The following is a 20268-nucleotide window of genomic DNA, read 5'->3' as shown; positions in this document are numbered from 1 at the left end:
GGCGCGGGGGCGGGCCGGGCGAAGAGGTCCAGGCGGAAGCTGCGCCCCGCGCCCAAGGGGCGGGCCGCGTGGTGACGTAAGAAGGCGGCTGCGGAGCCGGGGCCGGGCCGGGCCACCGCCTCCTTCGTCCCCTGTGCCCCTCCTTCCTCCGGGCCGCGCGGTGGCGCTGTGGCGCGGCGCCGCCGTCTCGTGCCCCGCCCCCCCGGCCGCGCGCTGGCCCTCCCGGCTTCTTCCGGCGGAAGCGCCCCGCGGCGACAGGCCCCGACCGGCAGGGAGTGTGAGGAGGGCTGCGGCCGAGGGCGGAGTCGGCCCGGGCGGGCAGCTGGGAGGCAGGCGGGCGGGCGGGCGGCTCGGCGGCCCTCCTCCGGCTCGGCCGCCGCCCCCGCCGCCGCCCTGAGGCCCCTGGGAGCGGCTGTGCGCGCCGCGGAGTGGGCGGGGCGACGCGCGCGCGCAGGAGGGGTTACGGGCCGGCGGGTGCGTCCCCGCGGGCCCGTGCGCGGCCCCGCCGCCGCGTCTCTCGCCCGGGCACGTCCGCGCGCCGGCCCGGCTCGCGCCCCGTGAGAGCGGGGGCGGGAGCGGGGCCTGCGGGGCGGGGCGGAGCTCCACGGCGGGCGGGACCGGCGTCGGGGCGGGGCGGGGGCGGGTCCAGGGCCCGGCGGGTCCAGCGCGAGCCCCCTCGGCCGCCGCCGCCGCTGCCGCCGCCGCCGCCGCCGCCACCGCCGCCACCGCCACCACCGCCACCACCGCCATCATGGAGGACAAGATGTTCACCAAGGAGCTGGACCAGTGGGTGGAGCAGCTCAACGAGTGCAAGCAGCTGAACGAGAACCAAGTGCGCACGCTCTGCGAGAAGGTGCGGCCGGGCCCTGGGCCGCGGCGGGGGGCGAGGGGCGAGGGGCGGCGAGCCGGGCCGCGGCCCGCGGAGGGGGAGGGGCGCGCGCCGCCGGCTCTGCCGGAAGGGGCGGCCCGGGAGGAAACTGAGGCAGCAGCCGCGCCCGACCCCCGGCCTCTCGGCCTCCTCCGCTTCCGTCTCCGGGGCGTCACCCCCCCCCCAGCCGCAGGAGCCCCCCCCCCCCGGAGGGCGGAGGCGCCGCTGAGTGTAGCTGTGGGGGAGGGGCGGGGCGGGAGAGGGGGATGTGTGGTGGCGAATATGGGGGAGTCAGTGTGTGGGGGGGGTGAGTGTGGTGTAAATGTGTGTGAGGGGGAGTGAGTGTGGGTGTGTGTGGTGTGTGTATGAGGGGAGTGTGTGGGTGAGTGTGATATAAGTGTGTGGGGGGAGTGAGTGGTGTAAGTGTGTGTGAGGAGTGAGTGTGAGTGTGATATAAGTGTGTGGGGGGAGTGAGTGTGTGGTGTAAGTGTGTATGGGGGGGTGAGTGTGTGTGATATAAGTGTGTGGGGGGAGTGAGTGTGTGGTGTAAGTGTGTATGGGGGGGTGAGTGTGTGTGAGTGTGATATAAGTGTGTGGTGTAAGTGTGTATGGGGGGGTGAGTGTGTGTGGTGTAAGTGTGTATGGGGGGAGTGAGTGTGTGTGTGATATAAGTGTGTGGGGGGAGTGAGTGTGTGTGTGTAAGTGTGTGTGGGGTGGAGTGAGTGTGTGTGTGATATAAGTGTGTGGGGGGAGTGAGTGTGTGGTGTAAGTGTGTATGGGGGGGTGTGTGTGGTGTAAGTGTGTATGTGGGGGAGTGAGTGTGTGGTGTAAGTGTGTATGGGGGGGTGAGTGTGTGTGAGTGTGATATAAGTGTGTGGTGTAAGTGTGTATGGGGGGGTGAGTGTGTGTGGTGTAAGTGTGTATGGGGGGGAGTGAGTGTGTGTGTGATATAAGTGTGTGGGGGGAGTGAGTGTGGTGTAAGTGTGTGTGAGGGGGAGTGAGTGTGAGTGTGATATAAGTGTGTGGGGGGAGTGAGTGTGTGGTGTAAGTGTGTATGGGGGGGAGTGAGTGTGTGTGTGATATAAGTGTGTGGGGGGAGTGAGTGTGGTGTAAGTGTGTATGGGGGAGTGTGTGTGTGGTGTAAGTGTGTATGGGGGAGTGAGTGTGATGTAAGTGTGTATGGGGGAGTGAGTGTGTGTGGTGTAAGTGTGTGAGGGGGAGTGAGTGTGAGTGTGATGTAAGTGTGTATGGGGGAGTGAGTGTGTGTGTGGTGTAAGTGTGTATGGGGGGAGTGAGTGTGTGTGAGTGTGATATAAGTGTGGGGGGGGAGTGAGTGTGTGGTGTAAGTGTGTATGGGGAGTGAGTGTGTGGTGTAAGTGTATGTGGGGGAGTGAGTGTGTGTGAGTGTGATATAAGTGTGTGGGGGGAGTGAGTGTGGTGTAAGTGTGTATGGGGGGTGAGTGTGTGTGGTGTAAGTGTGTATGGGGGGAGTGAGTGTGTGTGAGTGTGATATAAGTGTGGGGGGGAGTGAGTGTGTGTGGTGTAAGTGTGTATGAGGGCAGTGAGTGTGTGAGTGTGATGTAAGTGTGTGGGGGGAGTGAGTGTGTGGTGTAAGTGTGTATGGGGGGTGAGTGTGTGTGGTGTAAGTGTGTATGGGGGGAGTGAGTGTGTGTGAGTGTGATATAAGTGTGTGGGGGGAGTGAGTGTGTGGTGTAAGTGTGTATGGGGGGAGTGAGTGTGTGTGGTGTATGTGGGGGAGTGAGTGTGTGTGAGTGTGATATAAGTGTGTGGGGGGAGTGAGTGTGGGTGTGTGTGGTGTAAGTGTGTATGAGGGGAGTGTGTGTGGGTGAGTGTGGTGTAAGTGTGTATGGGGGGAGTGAGTGTGTGTGGTGTAAGTGTGTATGTGGGGGAGTGAGTGTGGGTGTGTGTGGTGTAAGTGTATGAGGGGAGTGTGTGGGTGAGTGTGGTGTAAGTGTGTATGTGGGGGAGTGAGTGTGTGAGTGTGATATAAGTGTGTGGGGAGAGTGAGTGTGTGGTGTAAGTGTGTATGTGGGGGAGTGAGTGTGATATAAGTGTGTGTGGGGAGTGAGTGTGTGTGGTGTAAGTGTGTATGGGGGAGTGAGGGGAGTGTGTGTGGGTGAGTGTGGGGGGGAGTGAGTGTGAGTGTGATGTAATGTGTATGGGGGAGTGAGTGTGTGTGGTGTAAGTGTGTATGGGGGGGGAGTGTGTGGTGTGAGTGTGGTGTAAGTGTGTGAGGGGGAGTGAGTGTGGGTGTGTGTGGTGTAAGTGTATGAGGGGAGTGTGTGGGTGAGTGTGGTGTAAGTGTGTATGTGGGGGAGTGAGTGTGTGAGTGTGATATAAGTGTGTGGGGGGAGTGAGTGAGTGTGGTGTAAGTGTGTATGTGGGGGAGTGAGTGTGTGTGAGTGTGATATAAGTGTGTGGGGGGCGTGAGTGTGGTGTAAGTGTGTATGGGGGGTGAGTGTGTGTGGTGTAAGTGTGTATGTGGGGGAGTGAGTGTGTGTGAGTGTGATATAAGTGTGGGGGGGGGAGTGAGTGTGTGGTGTAAGTGTGTATGAGGGGAGTGTGTGTGGGTGAGTGTGATGTAAGTGTGTGGGGGGAGTGAGTGTGTGGTGTAAGTGTGTATGGGGGGTGAGTGTGTGTGGTGTAAGTGTGTATGTGGGGGAGTGAGTGTGGGTGTGTGTGGTGTAAGTGTATGAGGGGAGTGTGTGGGTGAGTGTGGTGTAAGTGTATGTGGGGGAGTGAGTGTGTGAGTGTGATATAAGTGTGTGGGGGGAGTGAGTGTGTGGTGTAAGTGTGTATGTGGGGGAGTGAGTGTGGGTGTGTGTGGTGTAAGTGTGTATGAGGGGAGTGTGTGTGGGTGAGTGTGGTGTAAGTGTGTATGGGGGGTGAGTGTGTGTGGTGTAAGTGTGTGTGGGGGAGTGAGTGTGTGTGTGAGTGTGATATAAGTGTGTGGGGGGGAGTGAGTGTGTGTGGTGTAAGTGTGTATGAGGGGAGTGTGTGTGGGTGAGTGTGATGTAAGTGTGTGGGGGGAGTGAGTGTGAGTGTGATGTAAGTGTGTATGGGGGAGTGAGTGTGTGTGTGGTATAAGTGTGTATGTAGGGGAGTGAGTGTGATATAAGTGTGGGGGGGAGTGAGTGTGAGTGTGATGTAAATGTGTATGGGGGAGTGAGTGTGTGTGGTGTAAGTGTGTATGAGGGTGAGTGTGGTGTAAGTGTGTGTGAGGGGGAGTGAGTGTGGGTGTGTGTGGTGTAAGTGTGTATGAGGGGAGTGTGTGGGTGAGTGTGGTGTAAGTGTGTATGTGGGGGAGTGAGTGTGTGTGAGTGATATAAGTGTGGGGGGGGAGTGAGCGTGTGGTGTAAGTGTGATGTAAGTGGGGGGGGTGAGTGGGTGTGTGTGGGTGTGGTATAAGTGTGTATGTGGGGGAGTGAGTGTTTGTATGTATGAGTGTGATGTAAGTGTGTATGTGGGGGAGTGTGTGTGGGTGAGTGTGATAGTAAGTGTATGGGGGAGTGAGTGGGTGTGAGTGTGATGTAAGTGTGTGGGGGGAGTAAGTGTGGGTGTGGTGTAAGTGTATGAGGGGGAGTGTGTGTGGGTGAGTGTGGTGTAAGTGTGTATGAGGGGAGTGAGTGTGTGTGGTGTAAGTGTGTATGAGGGGGAGTGTGTGGGTGAGTGTGGTGTGTGTATGGGGGAGTGAGTGTGTGTGTGGTGTAAGTGTGTGTGTATGTGGGGGAGTGTGTGTGTGTATGTGTGAGTGTGATGTAAGTGTGTGTATGGGGGGAGTGAGTGTGTGGGGGTGAGTGTGAGCGTGGTATAAGTGTATGAGGGGGAGTGAGTGTGGGTGAGTGTGAGTATGTTGTAAGTGTATGGGGGGAGTGAGTGTGTGTTGGTGAGTGTAAGTGTGGTGTAAGTGTGTATGAGGGGAGTGAGTGTGTGTTGGTGAGTGTGGTGTAAGTGTGTGTGGGGGAGTGAGTGTATGTGGATGAGTGGGAGTGTGATGTAAGTGTGTATGGGGGAGTGAGTGTGAGTGTGATGTAAGTTTATGAGGGGGAGTGAGCGTGTGTGGGTGAATGTGGTGTAAGTGTGTGTATGGGGGGAGTGAGTGTGATGTAAGTGTGTATGAGGGGAGTGAGTGTGTGTATGAGGGGGAGTGAGTGTGTGGGTAAGTGTGGTATAAGTGTGTGTATGGGGGGAGTGAGTGTGTGGGTGAGTGAGTGTGATGTAAGTGTCTATGAGGGGGTGTGAGTGTGTGTGAGTGTGGTGTAAGTGTGTGTATGGGGGGAGTGAGTGTGTGGGGGTGAGTGTGATGTAAGCGTGTATGAGGGGGAGTGAGTGTGTGGGTGAGTGTAAGTGTGTGTGGGTGAGTTTGAGTGTGGTGTAATGTGTATGAGGGGGAGTGTGTGTGGGTGAGTGTGAGTGTGGTGTAAGTGTATGAGGGGAGTGAGTATGTGTGGGTGAGTGTGGTGTAAGTGTGTGGGGGGAGTGAGTGTATGTAGATGAGTGGGAGTGTGATGTAAGTGTGTATGAGGGGGAGTGTGAGTGTGGTGTAAGTGTGTGTATGGGGGGAGTGAGTGTAAGTGTGTATGAGGGGGAGTGAATGTGTGTGTGGGTGAATGTGGTGTAAGTGTGTGTATGGGGGAGTGAGTGTGTGTAGGTGAGTGTGAGTGGTGTAAGTGTCTATGAGTGTGGTGTGTGTGGGTGAGTGGGAGTGTGATGTAAGTGTGTATGAGGGTGAGTGTGTGTGTGAGTATGATGTAAGTGTTTGTATAGGGGAGTGAGTGTGTATGAGGGGGAGTGAGTGTGTGTGTGGGGGAGTGTAAGTGTGTATGAGGGGGAGTGAGTGTGTGTGGGTGAGTGTAAGTGTGTATGAGGGAGTGAGTGTGGGTGAGTGTGAGTGTGGTTTAATGTGTATGAGGGGGAGCGAGTGTGTGTGGGTGAGTGGTATAAGTGTGTATGAGGGGAATGAGTGTGTGGGTGAGTGTGGTGTATGTGTGGGGGGAGTGAGTGTATGTGGATGAGTGGGAGTGTGATGTAAGTGTGTATGAGGGGGAGTGAGTGTGAGTGTGTGGGTGAGTGTGTGTGGGGGGGGGTGAGTATGTGTGTGGATGAGTGTGTGTAGTTGAGAGTGAGTGTGTGTGGGTGAGTGTGATGTGTGTGTGGGGAGTGAGTGTGTGGATTAGTGTGGTGTAAGTGTGTGTGGATGAGTGTGTGTAGTTGAGAGTGAGTGTGTGAGGGTGAGTGTGATGTGTGTATAAGGGGGAGTGAGTGTGTGTGGGTGAGTGTGTGTGGGGTTTGAGTGTGGTGTAAGTGTGTGTATGGGGGGAGTGAGTGTGTGGGTGAGTGTGGGTGGGGTTTGAGTGTGGTGTAAGTGTGTGTATGGGTGTGAGTGAGTGTGAGTGTGGTGTAAGTGTGTGTATGAGGGGGAGTGAGTGTGTGGGTGAGTGTGAGTGTGGGGGGGTTTGAGTGTGGTGTAAGTGTGTATGAGGGGGAGTGAGTGTGTGGGTGAGTGTGAGTGTGGTGTAAGTGTGTGTATGAGGGGGAGTGAGTGTGTGTGTGGGTGTGAGTGGTGTAAGTGTGTGAGAGGGAGTGAGTGTGGGTTTTGAGTGTGGTGTAAGTGTGTATGAGGGGGAATGTGTGTGGGTGAGAGTGAGTGTGTGTGGGTGAGTGTGAGTGTGTTGCAAGTGTGTGTATGAAGGGGAGTGAGTGTGTGTGTGTGTATGAGGGGGAGTGAGTGTGTGTGAGTGTGATGTAAGTGTGTATGGGGGGAGTGAGTAGGTGAGTGTGAGTGTGTGTATTAGGGGGTGTGAGTGTGTGTAATGAGGGGGAGTGAGTGTGTGTGTGGGTGAGTGTGAGTGTGGTGTGAATGTGTGTATTAGGGGGAGTGAGTGTGTGGGGGTGAGAGTGAGTGTGTGGGTGAACGTGGGGGGGTAACTGAGTGTCATGTGATGTGAGGGGGAGTGACTGTGTGGGGGTGAGTCTGAGTGATGTGTGTATGAGGGGGAGTGAGTGTGTGGGGGTGAGAGTGAGTGTGTGGGGGTGAGCGTGGGGGGGTAACTGTCATGTGATGTGAGGGTGAGTGACTGTGTGTGGGGGTGAGTCTGAGTGTGATGTAAGTGTGTATGAGGGGGAGTGAGTGTGTGTGGGTGTGAGCGTGATGTAAATGTGTGTATGAGGGGGTGAGTGTGTACGTGTTGCATCTGTGTGTGTGTGAGAGTGTTTGTGCACTCTGTATGAGAGCGCGTGTGTTGTAGGGTGTGCACGTGTGTCAGGGCTCCGGACTTGGCCTGATTCCATGAGCACCAGCTTGTTTTCTCCAGAAGCAGAGAAGTGAGGGAGGGCCTCCCAAGGCCCTTGGAGGCCCCATATCCTGGACCAGACTGGGCACTATGGGGCAGAGCCGGTGCCCCCTCACACCCAGACTTTCCTAGCAGTCGGGGTGCCCGTGGCACTCCACAGTGCTCTTCTTTAGCCCCTCATCCCACGCATCTATTTGCCATTCTCTGAAGCCTCCCGTCTCCGTGCAGGCCAGGACGGTAGAGGAGGCCATGCCTGGCCCGGAGTCCCAGAGCCCCCGGGCAGATGCTCCGACACTCCCAGCTGGGGGACCCAGGCCGGTTGACCCTTATCAGCCTCCGTTTCTTCATCTGTACAATGTCTCGAGAGTTGTTGGGAAGAAAAAAATGAGATAATGTTGTGAGAGTCCTGTGTGGTGGGGACAGGTCAAGGCCAGGGAGCCCTGCCCACAGCAGGCCTCTTTCCTCCCCAGCCCACCGCTACCTCTGCTTAGAGGTACAGGGTCCTTCCTCAGGCCTTTCCCTTCCTCCATTGCTCCACCTTTCCTTTCTCTATATGTTGCACCTCCTTTTTCCCCAGTAGAATGGCATCTCCCTGAGGGCAAGGGCTGGTGGTGCCCTTCATACCCTCAGAGCTGAGCACAGGGCCCAGCTCACAGGAAAAGCTTAGTAAGTTCTTGGCAGTCACTTGGTTTTGATAAAACAAGTCAGAGTGAATTTTAAGGCAAGGGGATGACTATTTCTGAATGTCTTTTTGTTGATGTAATTCCCCTCATTTCCCCCAGCATCCCCCTCCCTCACACAAACCTATTGCATTTAATAACACATTTTAAAGACAAAAAAGAAAAAAAGAAAAACCCAGAAAACTAGATTTTGAAAAGTGGAACTTTTTGTGGTACATTCGAGAAGCCTGAATACTCATTTCTCCACCTGCAGAAGCTGGTACTTAGGTTTTAGGGAATCCTATTTTGCCAAAGAGAGTCTAAAGTGGATACCATAAAATGACCTCTTCACAAAAGAATGGAGTAGGGGTGTCTTCTCCAGATCTCTTCTTGAAAATCAGGAGTATCTTTGTAATTTTCTCCAAGGTGTCCAGACAGTTTCCTTGTGCAGATGGCAGCCTGTGGTACTCCTGTTTTCCAGAACTGGAGAAGAGGCAGTTAGGACTGGGCAGCCCTCCTCTGCAGGTGCAGCTGGTCTGATGAAAGGGGTGACTCCAGATTCGCATGTGCAAATGACTGAAGAACAGGAGAGGAAACAAGTATAAAGGAGAGGCCCTTTCCAGAGGATGTTTGAGGTAGAGGGAAGCTTCCAGAACAACCTCGAGGTCACAAAGAGGTCTAGAAGAGGCTGGGTATGAGGGAAGTTAGAAAGTCAGCTGTTGAGGGTCTTTGAGAGGTGAATAAAAGTCCAGTTTGGCAGAACATGGAGCATATGAAGGGAAATCATTTCAAATAAGACTGGAAGGGCTTATTGGAGCAGCCTGGAATGCTCTTGTTCTTAATTGTAAGAGTTTCTCTCTGTTAATTCTTTCTATTTGTCCTGTCTATGACTTGCTTTGAAAAATGGGTGTTTGCATGTTTTCTCCCCCATTAGACTGTAAGTTCCTTGAGGACAGGAGCTGTCTTCTCTTTTTGTATCCCTGGGACTTAGCCATTGCCCCACACCTAGGAGGCACTTAATAAATGGTTATTGAATGAATGAAAGAAGTGCCTTCAGGACTGGGATCAGGGGTTCTTTGAAGGTAATCTGGGGATGTGGTCTAAGAGCTACTTGAAAAAGTTGCTGCTTGCAGATATAAGAGCACCCCATGTTTCTGGAGACCAGTGGGGTTATTCATTAATCTGGGAAAGCCCAGATGGTGGGAGAGGCCCCAACCTAGAGGATCCCAGATCCTACATGAGGCCAGGAAAAGATGCATTGGGCAGCTCCAGGCTCTCTCCCAGGTTGTACACTTTGAGAAAGAATTGACTCTCTAGCTAATCATGTTTTTGGAGCTTGGTTAATGGCCAGAGAGGCTGTCCTGGATCTGTACACACTGGCATCAGTTGTTGTCTTTAGCTCCTGCTTATTCAAGGACCTCTCCTGCACCCCTCCAGGGGCTCAGGGTACTCTCTCCACAGGAAGTTAGGGGCAGGGACTGACCTTCATTGGCAGGGGGAGTTTCCTCTCTATACCAATGAAATGCCAAGTCTCACTACTGTCACACAGATTAAATTAGGAATCCCAGATAATATGTATTGGGGGAGGGTGGAATCTTTGATTTCATTGGAAGAGGACTCTCCAAGTGGGGAAAGAGAGGGAGGGAGGGCCAGACCTTCTGACTCCTGATGCTATGATTTTGTCCAGGAGAAGTGCTAAGTAGCTCTCCAAGAAGAGCCTTTGTAATGGTGGACTACATCCTCTTCAATCCCTGGGAGTGATCTCTGCTCAGTGTTCTTTCTTTAGGCAATTTTAATTACTGAACCATTTCAGGAAGTTTACAAAAGGTAAACAGACTTGTATTAAGTCATAGGATTGGATCAGTCAAACACTATATTGTGGGCTCACTTACCTGAAATGCAGGAAATGACTTTATATGACTAGTTCTGTCTGCTCAGCTTACACCACTTTTTTGGTTTGTGTTTTTTTTTTTGGGGGGGGGGGGGTTTACAGAGCAATGATGTTAAGTGATTTGCCCAAGATCAAACAACTCAACTAGGTAATTATTAATTATCTGAGTCTGGATTTGAACTCAGGACCTCCTGACTGTAGGGCTGGTGCTCTATCCACTGCGCCACCTAGCTGCCCCCTTACGCCACTTCTTTACAGTTTTTTCCCCTTGGGAGTTTTATTTAAAGAGATTCAGCCTGGCATTTTAGCCAGGTCTAATTGTATCCTGACTATTGTTAAGGCATGATGTTAGCTCTCCTAGCTTTGTGTTAGATGCAGATATACCCTTCTATGCTCTCATTCACATCAGTGATGTCAAATGGGTTTTGAAGGTTTGGGGTTTTTTGCATTGGACCACATTTTAATGATTCAAAATTCTTTGACCAATTTTTATTTTCCGTTATTTCCATTTGAAATTACTAGTAAAAACTAAGACCATCTTATAACAGTTTGTCCACAAAAGATTTCTTTCCTCTTAAATCTTTTATAACATGTTGTGCTAATTCACCAGTCTTTTACCCTGAAACATAAATGGTCAGGTGAGATAAACAGCTCTGAGACCATTCTGCTGCTACTGCTGGAGACAGAGGTGATAGGTGGCATGCAGAATGGGCATGGAGCTTTGGGGCTCTGTGGGACTCTGGCCCCTCCAGTAGCCTTCTAGGCCTCTTCCTTGATGATGCCAGCTGCAGGCAGACTCTATCTCACATTAGGAACAAGTGTAATTGCCCAGAGGAGGAGGAGGATCCAAGAAACTCTCCCTCTCCCACAGCTTGCCTGGGACCATGCCAGTGACAGCATCACCAGCTCTCAGGAACTGGGCTGTTGTCCAGCTTTTCATTAGAATGAAAGTCAGCCTGTCTGTTAGGCCAGCAGTCCAGGGGCAGAGAGGCCATCTTGAACAGGTGTGCAGCCCGCCAGACCACCCTGACTTGATCTGCTTGGTTCACAGTGGTGACCTGAGGGTAGGACTCGAGGCAGCCCATCCATCATGTTTCCTGTCCCCAGCCACATTACCATTGGGATGATCATCTTTGACAGGATCATCTTAAATCTCTAATTTGACAGAATTGAGGTTACTTTGAAGCCTGCTTGCTTTGAACTTGTAGTGCTTATCCACAGACTTTCTTCACGTGTGATAGAACCAGGAGCAGACAGCATCTTCTTGCCCACTTAGAAGGCTACTGGAGAGGCCAAAGTCCCATCTGATTTTAGATCAGTAGTTACTAACAGTTATATGCCTAATTGACAACGGATCAGGTCCACACAGTCGTGATTGTCAGGAAGAAAGGCTGATGAGCTGATGACTAGATGACGTAGAGGGGTGCCCTTAGCATCACCATCCTTTAGGATGAATGAGGCCTTTTGAACTCCAGTCAAGCATGTTGTCTCTGTTGCAATCTGAAACTGGCCCAAATGCTCTTGAGCCTGGGCGGTGGCCAATTACTTAATACTGACTTGTTGACTATTTCTTCCTATAACTCCTAGTCCATTTTGTTGGCACCAGCAGTCACATGCTGCACATCCAAGGTGTAGAGCAGGAGGAGGGCATGCTCAGGAGTCTGCCCCTCCTTTGAGATACAATTTAAGATCCACCAATAACCACAGAGTCAGGATGGTGCAGCCAGTGGAGATGGGCCTATCTTCATGGTCTGGATAAAAGTTCCAGTATTGGGGGACATTAATGGGAGCTTTGTTTAAGTTTAGTGATGGTTTTCACCATACTTACTAGCCTGATGCTTTTTTTCCCAACAATACCACTACTGGATCCATTCAAACAAAAAAGAAATCAAAGAAAAAGAAAAGGCCCATGTATATAAATGTACATGAGTCTAAGGGTAAATGGAGAAGATGGTATAGCAGGTCTTTTTGCTACAGCAAAGAACTGGGAAAAGCCTGAACAAAACATGATACATGAAGGTAATAAAAGATTGTTGTGTTGTAAAGAATGTTGAAAAGACTTGTATAAATTCATGCCAATTGAAGTGATCCAAACCCCGATAATATTTCATACAATAGCAACTGTCTTGTGAAAGTCAGACCACTGTAGAGAGGCCTAAGAATTCCGGTCAGTGCAGTGACTCTTTGAGTGCAGAGAAGTGATGCCGAAACTTGGGGCTTACCCCCGCTGGAGATGATGGCCTCAGGATCCACAGTAAGACATAAAATTTTGGATATAGCTATTGTGGGGATTTTTACATTTAACTTTTTGTAAATAAAATTGCTTTTTTTTAATCAGTAAAAATCTTCCCTTCTTTGCCCTCTGCCCCCCCCCCCCCATTAAGGACAAAAGAAAAACAACCTCAGTGTGAAGTCAAGTAAAGCAAATTTCTAAATTGGCCATTTTTAAAAAAAAATGTGTGTGTGTGTGTGTGTGTGTGTGTGTGTGTGTATATATATCTCATTCTGCACTCTGATAACCTTTATCTCTGCCTGTTTCATTAACTCTGGCATTTTGGTTGAACATTAGTGATCAGAGTTCTTAAGTCTTTTAGAATTATAGTTACCTTATTGTTATTGTACAAATTGTTCTCCTGGTTCAGTTCATTTGATTCAGCCACAGTTCATACAAGTTTTCTCAGGTCTCTTTGAAACCATCTCCTTCATTTCTTTACAGCATAATAGAATTCCATTACATTTTTATACTACTGCCTGTTCAAAAATTACCCACTTCTTGGACATGCCCTCAGTTTCCCAGACTTTGCCACATCCTTTGCCATAATATTTTTTGTGCATCTTTAGCTAGAGCTTATTTTGCTCAGGACTAATCACCTCCTTAATCTGGCCTCCCTTTAATTTCCTCTTTTCATTTTTATTTCTGTACTCGTCTTTCCAGATATATTTTTGTACTCAACTGTGAGTTGGATAGTAGGATAGATATCCTTCCCTCTGACTAGTTCAGATGAGAGGAAGGTTCAAGGGTCAGCTGATTTCCTCTCATCCCAGACTTGTATGCCCTGATTGTATAAGATAACTTTCTCCAACTATCCTTTTCTTTTCCACTGTGGTATATTCCCTTCTTTCCTTTCTGCTTTTGAGATTACCCCCTCTCAGGGATTCAGTCTAATTAGATGGCCTCTGATGATGATAGGACTCATCTCATATTCAAATTGAAACAGTTTATCCTTGTTTTCATCCCTTAGAATTGTTTATGTCTCCCTTTTTATATTTCTCTTCATACCTATATTTTAAATTTGAAGTTTCCATGAGCATTGATCTTGCTGATCTTTTTCATTAAAGGACCCTTTTTTCCTCTTGTAGGATAAAACTCAATTTGGCTTGGTAAGTTATTCTTGGCTGTAAACCCATATTCATTTCCTTCTGGAATATCATATCCCAAGCTTCCTGCTCCTGTTTTATTTTATTTTTTTATTTTTATTTTTGCAAGGCAATGGGATTAAGTAACTTGCCCAAGGCCACACAGCTAGGTAATTATTAAGTGTCTGAGGCTGGATTTGAACTCAGGCCCTCCTGACTCCAGGGCCGGTGCTCTATCCACTGCGCCACCTAACTGCCCCCTCCCTGTTGCTTTATTGTTGTGACTGCTGTGTATCATTGACTGACTCCTTAGTAGTTGAATCCTTTCTTTTGGTGACTTAAGAATAGTTTTTCTTTGTCATGGAAACTCTTTCAATTTTGACTGTAAAATTCCTGAAAGCTTTCAGTGGATTCTTCTTTCCAGTGTGTCCTATGGCTCCAAGAGAACTGGACGGTTTTCTTTTTTTTCCCTTTTTAAAAAAAAATTGTATATTTTTAAACAGCAAAGATCAACCTTTTCTCCCCTCCCCCATGTAGAATGAAATAAAAACATAACTTATGCTACAAAAACAAATTTCCACATTGACCATGTCCAAAAAAATTTTGATTCATTCTACCCTCTGAGTCTTTCACCTCTCTCCAAGGATTTGGACAACCTGTCCTTGTGACCCATATAAAGATATATAGATATAGGGGCGGCTAGGTGGCGCAGTAGATAAAGCACCGGCCCTGGAGTCAGGAGTACCTGAGTTCAAATCCAGTCAAAGACACTTAATAATTACCTAGCTGTGTGGCCTTGGGCAAGCCACTTAACCCCATTTGTCTTGCAAAAACCTAAAAAAAAAAAGATTATATAGATATATGCCCATGCTGTTTGTTTCTACCATATTGTTGTGATAGAATGGCCATACCCCCTCTTCAGTGTTTACAAACACCAAACACCTCTCTCTCTCTCTCTCTCTCTGTTTTTATTGTGCCTACCTAGCCTGGAAAAATGATTCACTGTGACTTTATTTTTTAATGTCTCCATTAGGATTCAGACTAATGTGGTTTTTAGATATGTTTGGAGTAATGGGGAGGGAGAGCTTGCTGCACCTGCTGCTGCTTTCACCATCTGGACTCTGCATACTTTTTTTTTATAGCAAGGAGTTTCTTTTTCTTTTTTCTTAAATGTGAGATAGAGGAGGGTGGTAGTGTAGGGAAGGTCTGGGATAGAATAGGACCTTCTCAGCCTCTTACCAAAAAAAAAAAAAAGAGGGTCACTGAAGCATTTAAAAAATTTTCAGAAGATAATCTATATATATATATATATATATATTATAATATAATATATAAAATAACCAAGACAGCTGACAGAGATACGTGTTGAATTTATTATATTTATAATATAATAAGAAAGAAAATTAGGTTATATTTCATAAGGAATTAGTTTCAAATCTGGTCCTCTTTTTTGTGATCTATTTTCAGACTGTCCATTTTATTTGGTGTTTGTGAAATTCAGAATTTTAAAACATGCAAACATATTTAAAAAATAAATATTACAAAGCCCTGCACCAAGGACAGTTCCCTAGAAGATGATGGAGCTTTGTTGAAACTGACAGTGATCTTCAAATGACTGTTCACTTATACTATTGTCATCTAACCCACATAGCTTAGTATAAAAGAATTTTGTTGAATGCTTTGCAGGAATCCAGGTGAACTCTATTGGAACTGAACGTTTTCCTATCTGCTTTTCTAATAATCTGTCAAATGAGGGGAAGGGTAGTCTGGTGTGACCTACTTATACTGCCTCTTTAATCTTCATCTTTTTAATATTCAGAAACCATCCCCTTAAAAACACCTGCTTATATTTTGTCAGAAAGTTGTGTCAAGCTTATTGACATGCAGTAACAGAATTACACTGGACTTTCAATTCTCTTAAGCATAGAAAGCAAATAACTGGATAATATTTTAGGTGACTATCCTTTCTGAGTGTCCAGACTAGACTTTTCATGGAAAATCTGAAGCCATCCTTTTCAGTTCTATAGAAACTGAGGTAGGCAGTAGATCAATAAAGGATTCAGTGCCTCACTGTAGCAAGTGACTCAGACTGACTGGCAAGTAATATAGAAATATCTCTAGAGTCCCGTGGCTTTCCCCTAATCCTTACCTTTGCTGGACTAGTTGTCTCACCTCTAAGCACTAGTTTCTATGGCAGTACTGTCATAGGCCCTCGGTTTGCTTTCAACAAACCCTATTGAAATTAAATGAATAGTTAACCTCATCTTTGGGGAAAGGGGGAAGTGCTGTTTTTTTTCCCCTCATGTTTTAGATGAGTGTGGCTGGGGCAGAAATGATATTATTCTGATTAACATGTGAAGAAATGTGGTGTCACTTGGAGGATTGAATTTTTCCAATGCCACTTTTTTTTTTTTTTTTTTTAGGTTTTTGCAAGGCAAATGGGGTTAAGTGGCTTGCCCAAGGCCACACAGCTAGGTAATTATTAAGTGTCTGAGGCTGGATTTGAACCCAGGTACTCCTGACTCTAAGGCCAGTGCTTTATCCACTATGCCACCTAGACGCCCCATCCAATGCCACTTCTGAAACAAATATAGAAACCACTTATTAATCAGCCAGTGACTCACCCCACCTATCACCTTTATTGGCATATTTGTCATTTCTGCCATCATAATATGCCATGTAGGCCTCCTTTTTCTCCACTTACAACATAGCCTCCCCCTTAATGTGAGTCCTTAATGCTTCTTCTCTGAGCCGCTTCTCACTCCAGCCCATCCTCTAGTCGTCTCCAAATTGATTTTCCAAAGCACCAAGTTTCACTGGGTTACTTCCCTGCCTTCTTAAGTCCCATGGTTCCCTCTTATCACCAGGTTCAAATGAAAATTCTCTGTTTGATCTTTAAAGCCTTATATCTTATTTCCCTTGATGGGCTCTGTGACCAGCTTTGATGACCAATATGCTGTTTGACCTTCACACACACTATTGTATTTCCTGACCCTAGGCCTGGAATATTTTTCCTTCTCATCCCCCTTCCCCTCACCTGCCCTGACTTCCTTCAAGAGTCTGCTCATCATTGCCCAAAGGGCAATGCAATTGCAACTGCAAACATCTTAATCCAGCAAAACCATTGCTAGGTCTATATCCCAGAGATCATAACAAGGGGAAAAGACACGTGTACAAAATATAGTTATAGCAGCTCTTTTTGTGGTGGTAAAGAATTGGAAATTGAGGAGTTGCCCATCAAGTGGGAGTGACTGAACAAGCAGTGATATATGAATGTAATGGAATACTACTGTTCTGTAAGAAATAATGAGTGGTTGGACTTCAGAAAAACCTGGAAAGACTTTCATGGACTGATGCTGAGAAAAGTGAGCAAAACTAGGAGAATATTGTATACACTAACAACATTGTGAGATGATCAGTTATGATGGATGTAGTTCCTTTCAGCAGTTAAGCACTTACTGTGTCAAAATAATATGGTGGATTCAGTGAAATAAAATACATAAATATTTACTGAAAAGAATACTTGTTGTCACTATGCTGACTTGGGTTGATGTTTGTTTTCTTTGTTTTGGTGTTTGTTTTTTTTTTTGCAAGGCAAATGGGTTAAGTGGCTTGCCCAAGGCCACACAGCTAGGTAATAAGTGTCTGAGGTCAGATTTGAACTCAGGTACTCCTGACTCCAGCGCCAGTGCTCTATCCATTGGGCTGCCTAGCTGCTCTGATGTTCATTTTCTACATAAAATTGTCCTTTTGCTGTAGTTATGTTTGTGGCACATCCACTAATCCTTGATTTTTGTATTTGTATTTTTATGTTGACACAAGTAACTCTGTCTTGAAAGAAAGTATTTCATTTTGGGAGCAAAGTGGTATTTTTCTTTAAGAATTCCACATCGGAAGAAGTTGAAAGTTTTTTGTTTTCATGCTGTAAAATCTAGTTTTTAAAAAAATATATTTTATTTATTTATTTTCCCAACTATATTCAATGGTCATTTTCAACAGTAATTGTTTTTTGCAAAGTTTTGAGTTTTACATTTTTCTCCCTTCCCACCCCCTCCCTCTCTCTGATCCAACGCAATTTAATATGTTATACAAAATCATGGTACTTGTAAAGCTGTAAAGGTAACCTTGAGAATTTGTGTTATCCTTCCCATTGCCATCACCATTTTACAAAGAACAGAGATCCTGAGAAAGGGAGGCATCTGTTAGAGCCCCCCTAAACTCTAGAATTTTGTGATTCTGTCATCTTCCCATAGCCCTTTCCTTATGCTACTGCTAGTCTTCACAGTCATACTTTTTTGGAAGTGTGTTGTTCCTAGTCACTTAAGCTTGTGATAGAAGAGAGAAAAGAAGGGCTGCAAAATGTCAGGGCTTCCAGTAGCTCAGGATACATCCAACAGGGGGAGACTGAAGATGATGTAGCAGGCTACCTGAGCTGAAGGATTCTCCCTTCCACTTTACTTTTCTCCTAGCAAAGGGGCCTTTAGAGGCAGCTAGATGGCCCCACTGGCCTTGGTGGCCCTCAGGCACTTAATAATTACCTAGCTGTGTGACCTTGGGCAAGTCAATTAACCTCATTGCCTTGCAAAAAACCCAACAATTTTAATTAGAAAGAAAGAAAGAAAGGTCCTTGGACTTGCTCTGCCTTCTCTGAGGTCAAAAGCCCTGCAGGCTAACTTCTGGGAGCATCATTTTTGACTTGATCCTCTTGCCTTACTTCCCTTAAACTTGGTCTGTTCTTTCTGTGGTTCTTGCCCTTGAAAACTCATTTCCAAGCTCCTCTTCTTCAGCCTTCTGTTGGAGATGATGGCAGCTTCCTTTAGGGCCAGGGGAAAACGTGCTAGATTCAGAATCTGACTTCCTTTCTGCTCCTGGGGAGGCCATTTCACTTCTGGGCTGAATGACCAAGGGGCTCTTTCACTTTTAAGTCACTGATTCCATGATTCTTGGGGTAAGGCAACCTTCCCACAGGCCTGCTCACTTGGAACTTCCCCTCAAGAGGAACTTCTTGCTGGGGTTCAGATGGTATTCAAGGTAGAATCAACCAAGGGGACAGACAGGTATGGTTGGAGCTGAGAGGGGGAGGAAGTTGAGAGTCAGAAACATGGGTCCCTGGTCTCCCAGCTCTTGGGTGCAGAGGTGGACTGACCTAGGGTCCTTGGGTCACTTTGGATTGAGTTGCCTATCTTTGGGGACTCCATTTTTCTCAACAGCAAAAATAGGATACTTCGTTGGATTTTTCATTTGGCCCCTACTTAGAATTTCACTGTGGAGGGGACCTCCTTTTGAGGAAGCATAATTGCTTTGCAGTTTTTAGGCTCTGGGTAGTACTTGGCACATCATCCTCCAACAATGGTGGAGTTGAAAGGAACCTCAGGAAACTTCTGTTGTTCCACACCTGACCCAGATAGGAGATCTTCTAGGAAGGGGGCAGCCTCTCCATTCTGGGATAGCTTTATCCTTCTGGTAGTCTTGGGACCCTGAAGGCAGCAGTCCTGTTCTTGGTCCTTCTCTGGGCTAAATCTCTAGTCCTTCAGCTGACCTCCTGACACCGACTCTCAGCCCAGGGCAGTCCAGCACGGACTCTGTAGTGCATCCGGGCCTCTGCCAGAGAGGCCACTCGTTGAACTTCCCTTTCTCCTCTGATCCCCCCCCCCCCCCCCAATGCTGGCCGGCAGTCCTGGAGCAGGTGGTGCTCCCTACACCCACTCCCTCACCCATCTGCTACTGACCCAGTGTAAAAAGACTGCATATTGATCTCTAGTGACCATCTTCTGACCAGTCAGTCCAATTTCCTGTCTTCTCAGTGGTTTCATAACTTTCAGATTGCCTCAGCTTTGTCATTTAGGCCTTGACCCCAGCAGCCTTGTTCAGTGGTCTTTGGGCCGGGCCAGGGATGAATCTCTGAGGCCCCTCACTTGGGACTTCTTGGCGAGCTGACATTGGACCCTGAGCCCACTCTAGGATCACAGAGCCAGTATACCAGACTCAGCTTGCTCTTCACCAGTTCATTTAAATGTTTAAATGTAGCCTTTGCCAGAACATTTGATAGGGGTTATTTCATTTGTGCCTCAAAACCAACCATGGTGTAAAGTCCTTGGTACTAGAGTTCTTAGCTGCATGGTGCAGACTGGGAGGTAGCTAGGCAGAAAACCCATGTAGGGATTATGGGGAGGAGGCAAACCGAGACTGCTGAGTCTATCCAAGAATTGCTCTCCCCCTCCCCCCCCCCAGCCAGAGAGACCGCCCTTGTGACAAGAAAGTCAGTGAAGTGAAACCCAAGGTGATGCCAGGGCCTGCCAGTCAGTATTGGAGGTCACCACCGACCTGCCCCCACCCAGAGCAGGAGCACCTGACTCACTCCCGCTCCACTCCTTCAGCAAACATTGATGAAGATCCTGCTGGGAGCCCAGAGATCACTCTGGACAAAATATATACAATGTAAACAAAATCATTTCTGAGCGAGAACACAAACCAACTGGGGGAAGCAGAAAGGCTATGTGCAGGGAGGGAGCCGGCCAAGCTGTGGGGCATCTTTCTCTGGAGCCCAGATTGCTCTGTGCATTAAATCTGAATCCTGATGACTCTTAGGGTGTTTTTTATTTACATCAACACATCTTGTTCTCTTGGTAATCTTCCTTCTGCACCCTAAGGTTACATTTTAAAAGAAAAATAAGAAATGTTTTCTTTCCCTGGCAATATTCTCCTGTGTAATGTTTCTGAATGTTATCGAGATCATGTGATGGTTACATTGGCAGACTTCCTGACTTCAGGGAAATAGAGAAATACATTTTAATTTCTCCAGGGCATATTGTTTTATTTTTGGCCTTTAAGTGACCTGGGTTGACTTAGACTGAAATAGAAATGCAAATGGTAATTTTGTGTTTGAAACCATATCTCAAAATGAATAAATGTAGAAAAGTAGATGTTTTTATGAACTTGTCTGAATTTTATAAATTTAAACTCAGATTTATGTAGGATCTGAGAGGTCTTCTAGTTTTGAAGGTTCTTAACCTGGGAACCTGAGAACTTCTTTTTTAAAAAAAAAGATTTTGAATTTCAGTATAATTTGTTTCCTTTATAATCTTATATTTTTTATTTTTTCTTCTTGAACATTCTGAGATGAGACTCATTAGGCTTCATAATATTACCAGAGGAGTCCATGGCACAAGAAAATCCAAG

At 47.6% G+C, this 20268-nt stretch overlaps 1 protein-coding gene across 1 annotated transcript in view; it reads left to right on the top strand.

The window, feature by feature from the left end:
• The first annotated feature begins 678 nt into the window (after positions 1-678).
• PPP2CB (protein phosphatase 2 catalytic subunit beta) overlaps positions 679-20268 on the top strand; it is a 39719-nt gene continuing 20129 nt past the window's right edge. The window contains exon 1 of the mRNA XM_074228273.1: positions 679-853. Coding sequence (XP_074084374.1) covers positions 752-853 — 102 coding nt within the window. The 5' untranslated portion in view covers positions 679-751. The remainder of the gene's footprint in view (positions 854-20268) is intronic.

The sequence above is a fragment of the Macrotis lagotis genome, chromosome 3, assembly GCF_037893015.1.
Source record: "Macrotis lagotis isolate mMagLag1 chromosome 3, bilby.v1.9.chrom.fasta, whole genome shotgun sequence".
NCBI lineage: Eukaryota > Metazoa > Chordata > Mammalia > Peramelemorphia > Peramelidae > Macrotis > Macrotis lagotis.
This window is presented reverse-complemented; position numbering and strand designations above follow the sequence as displayed.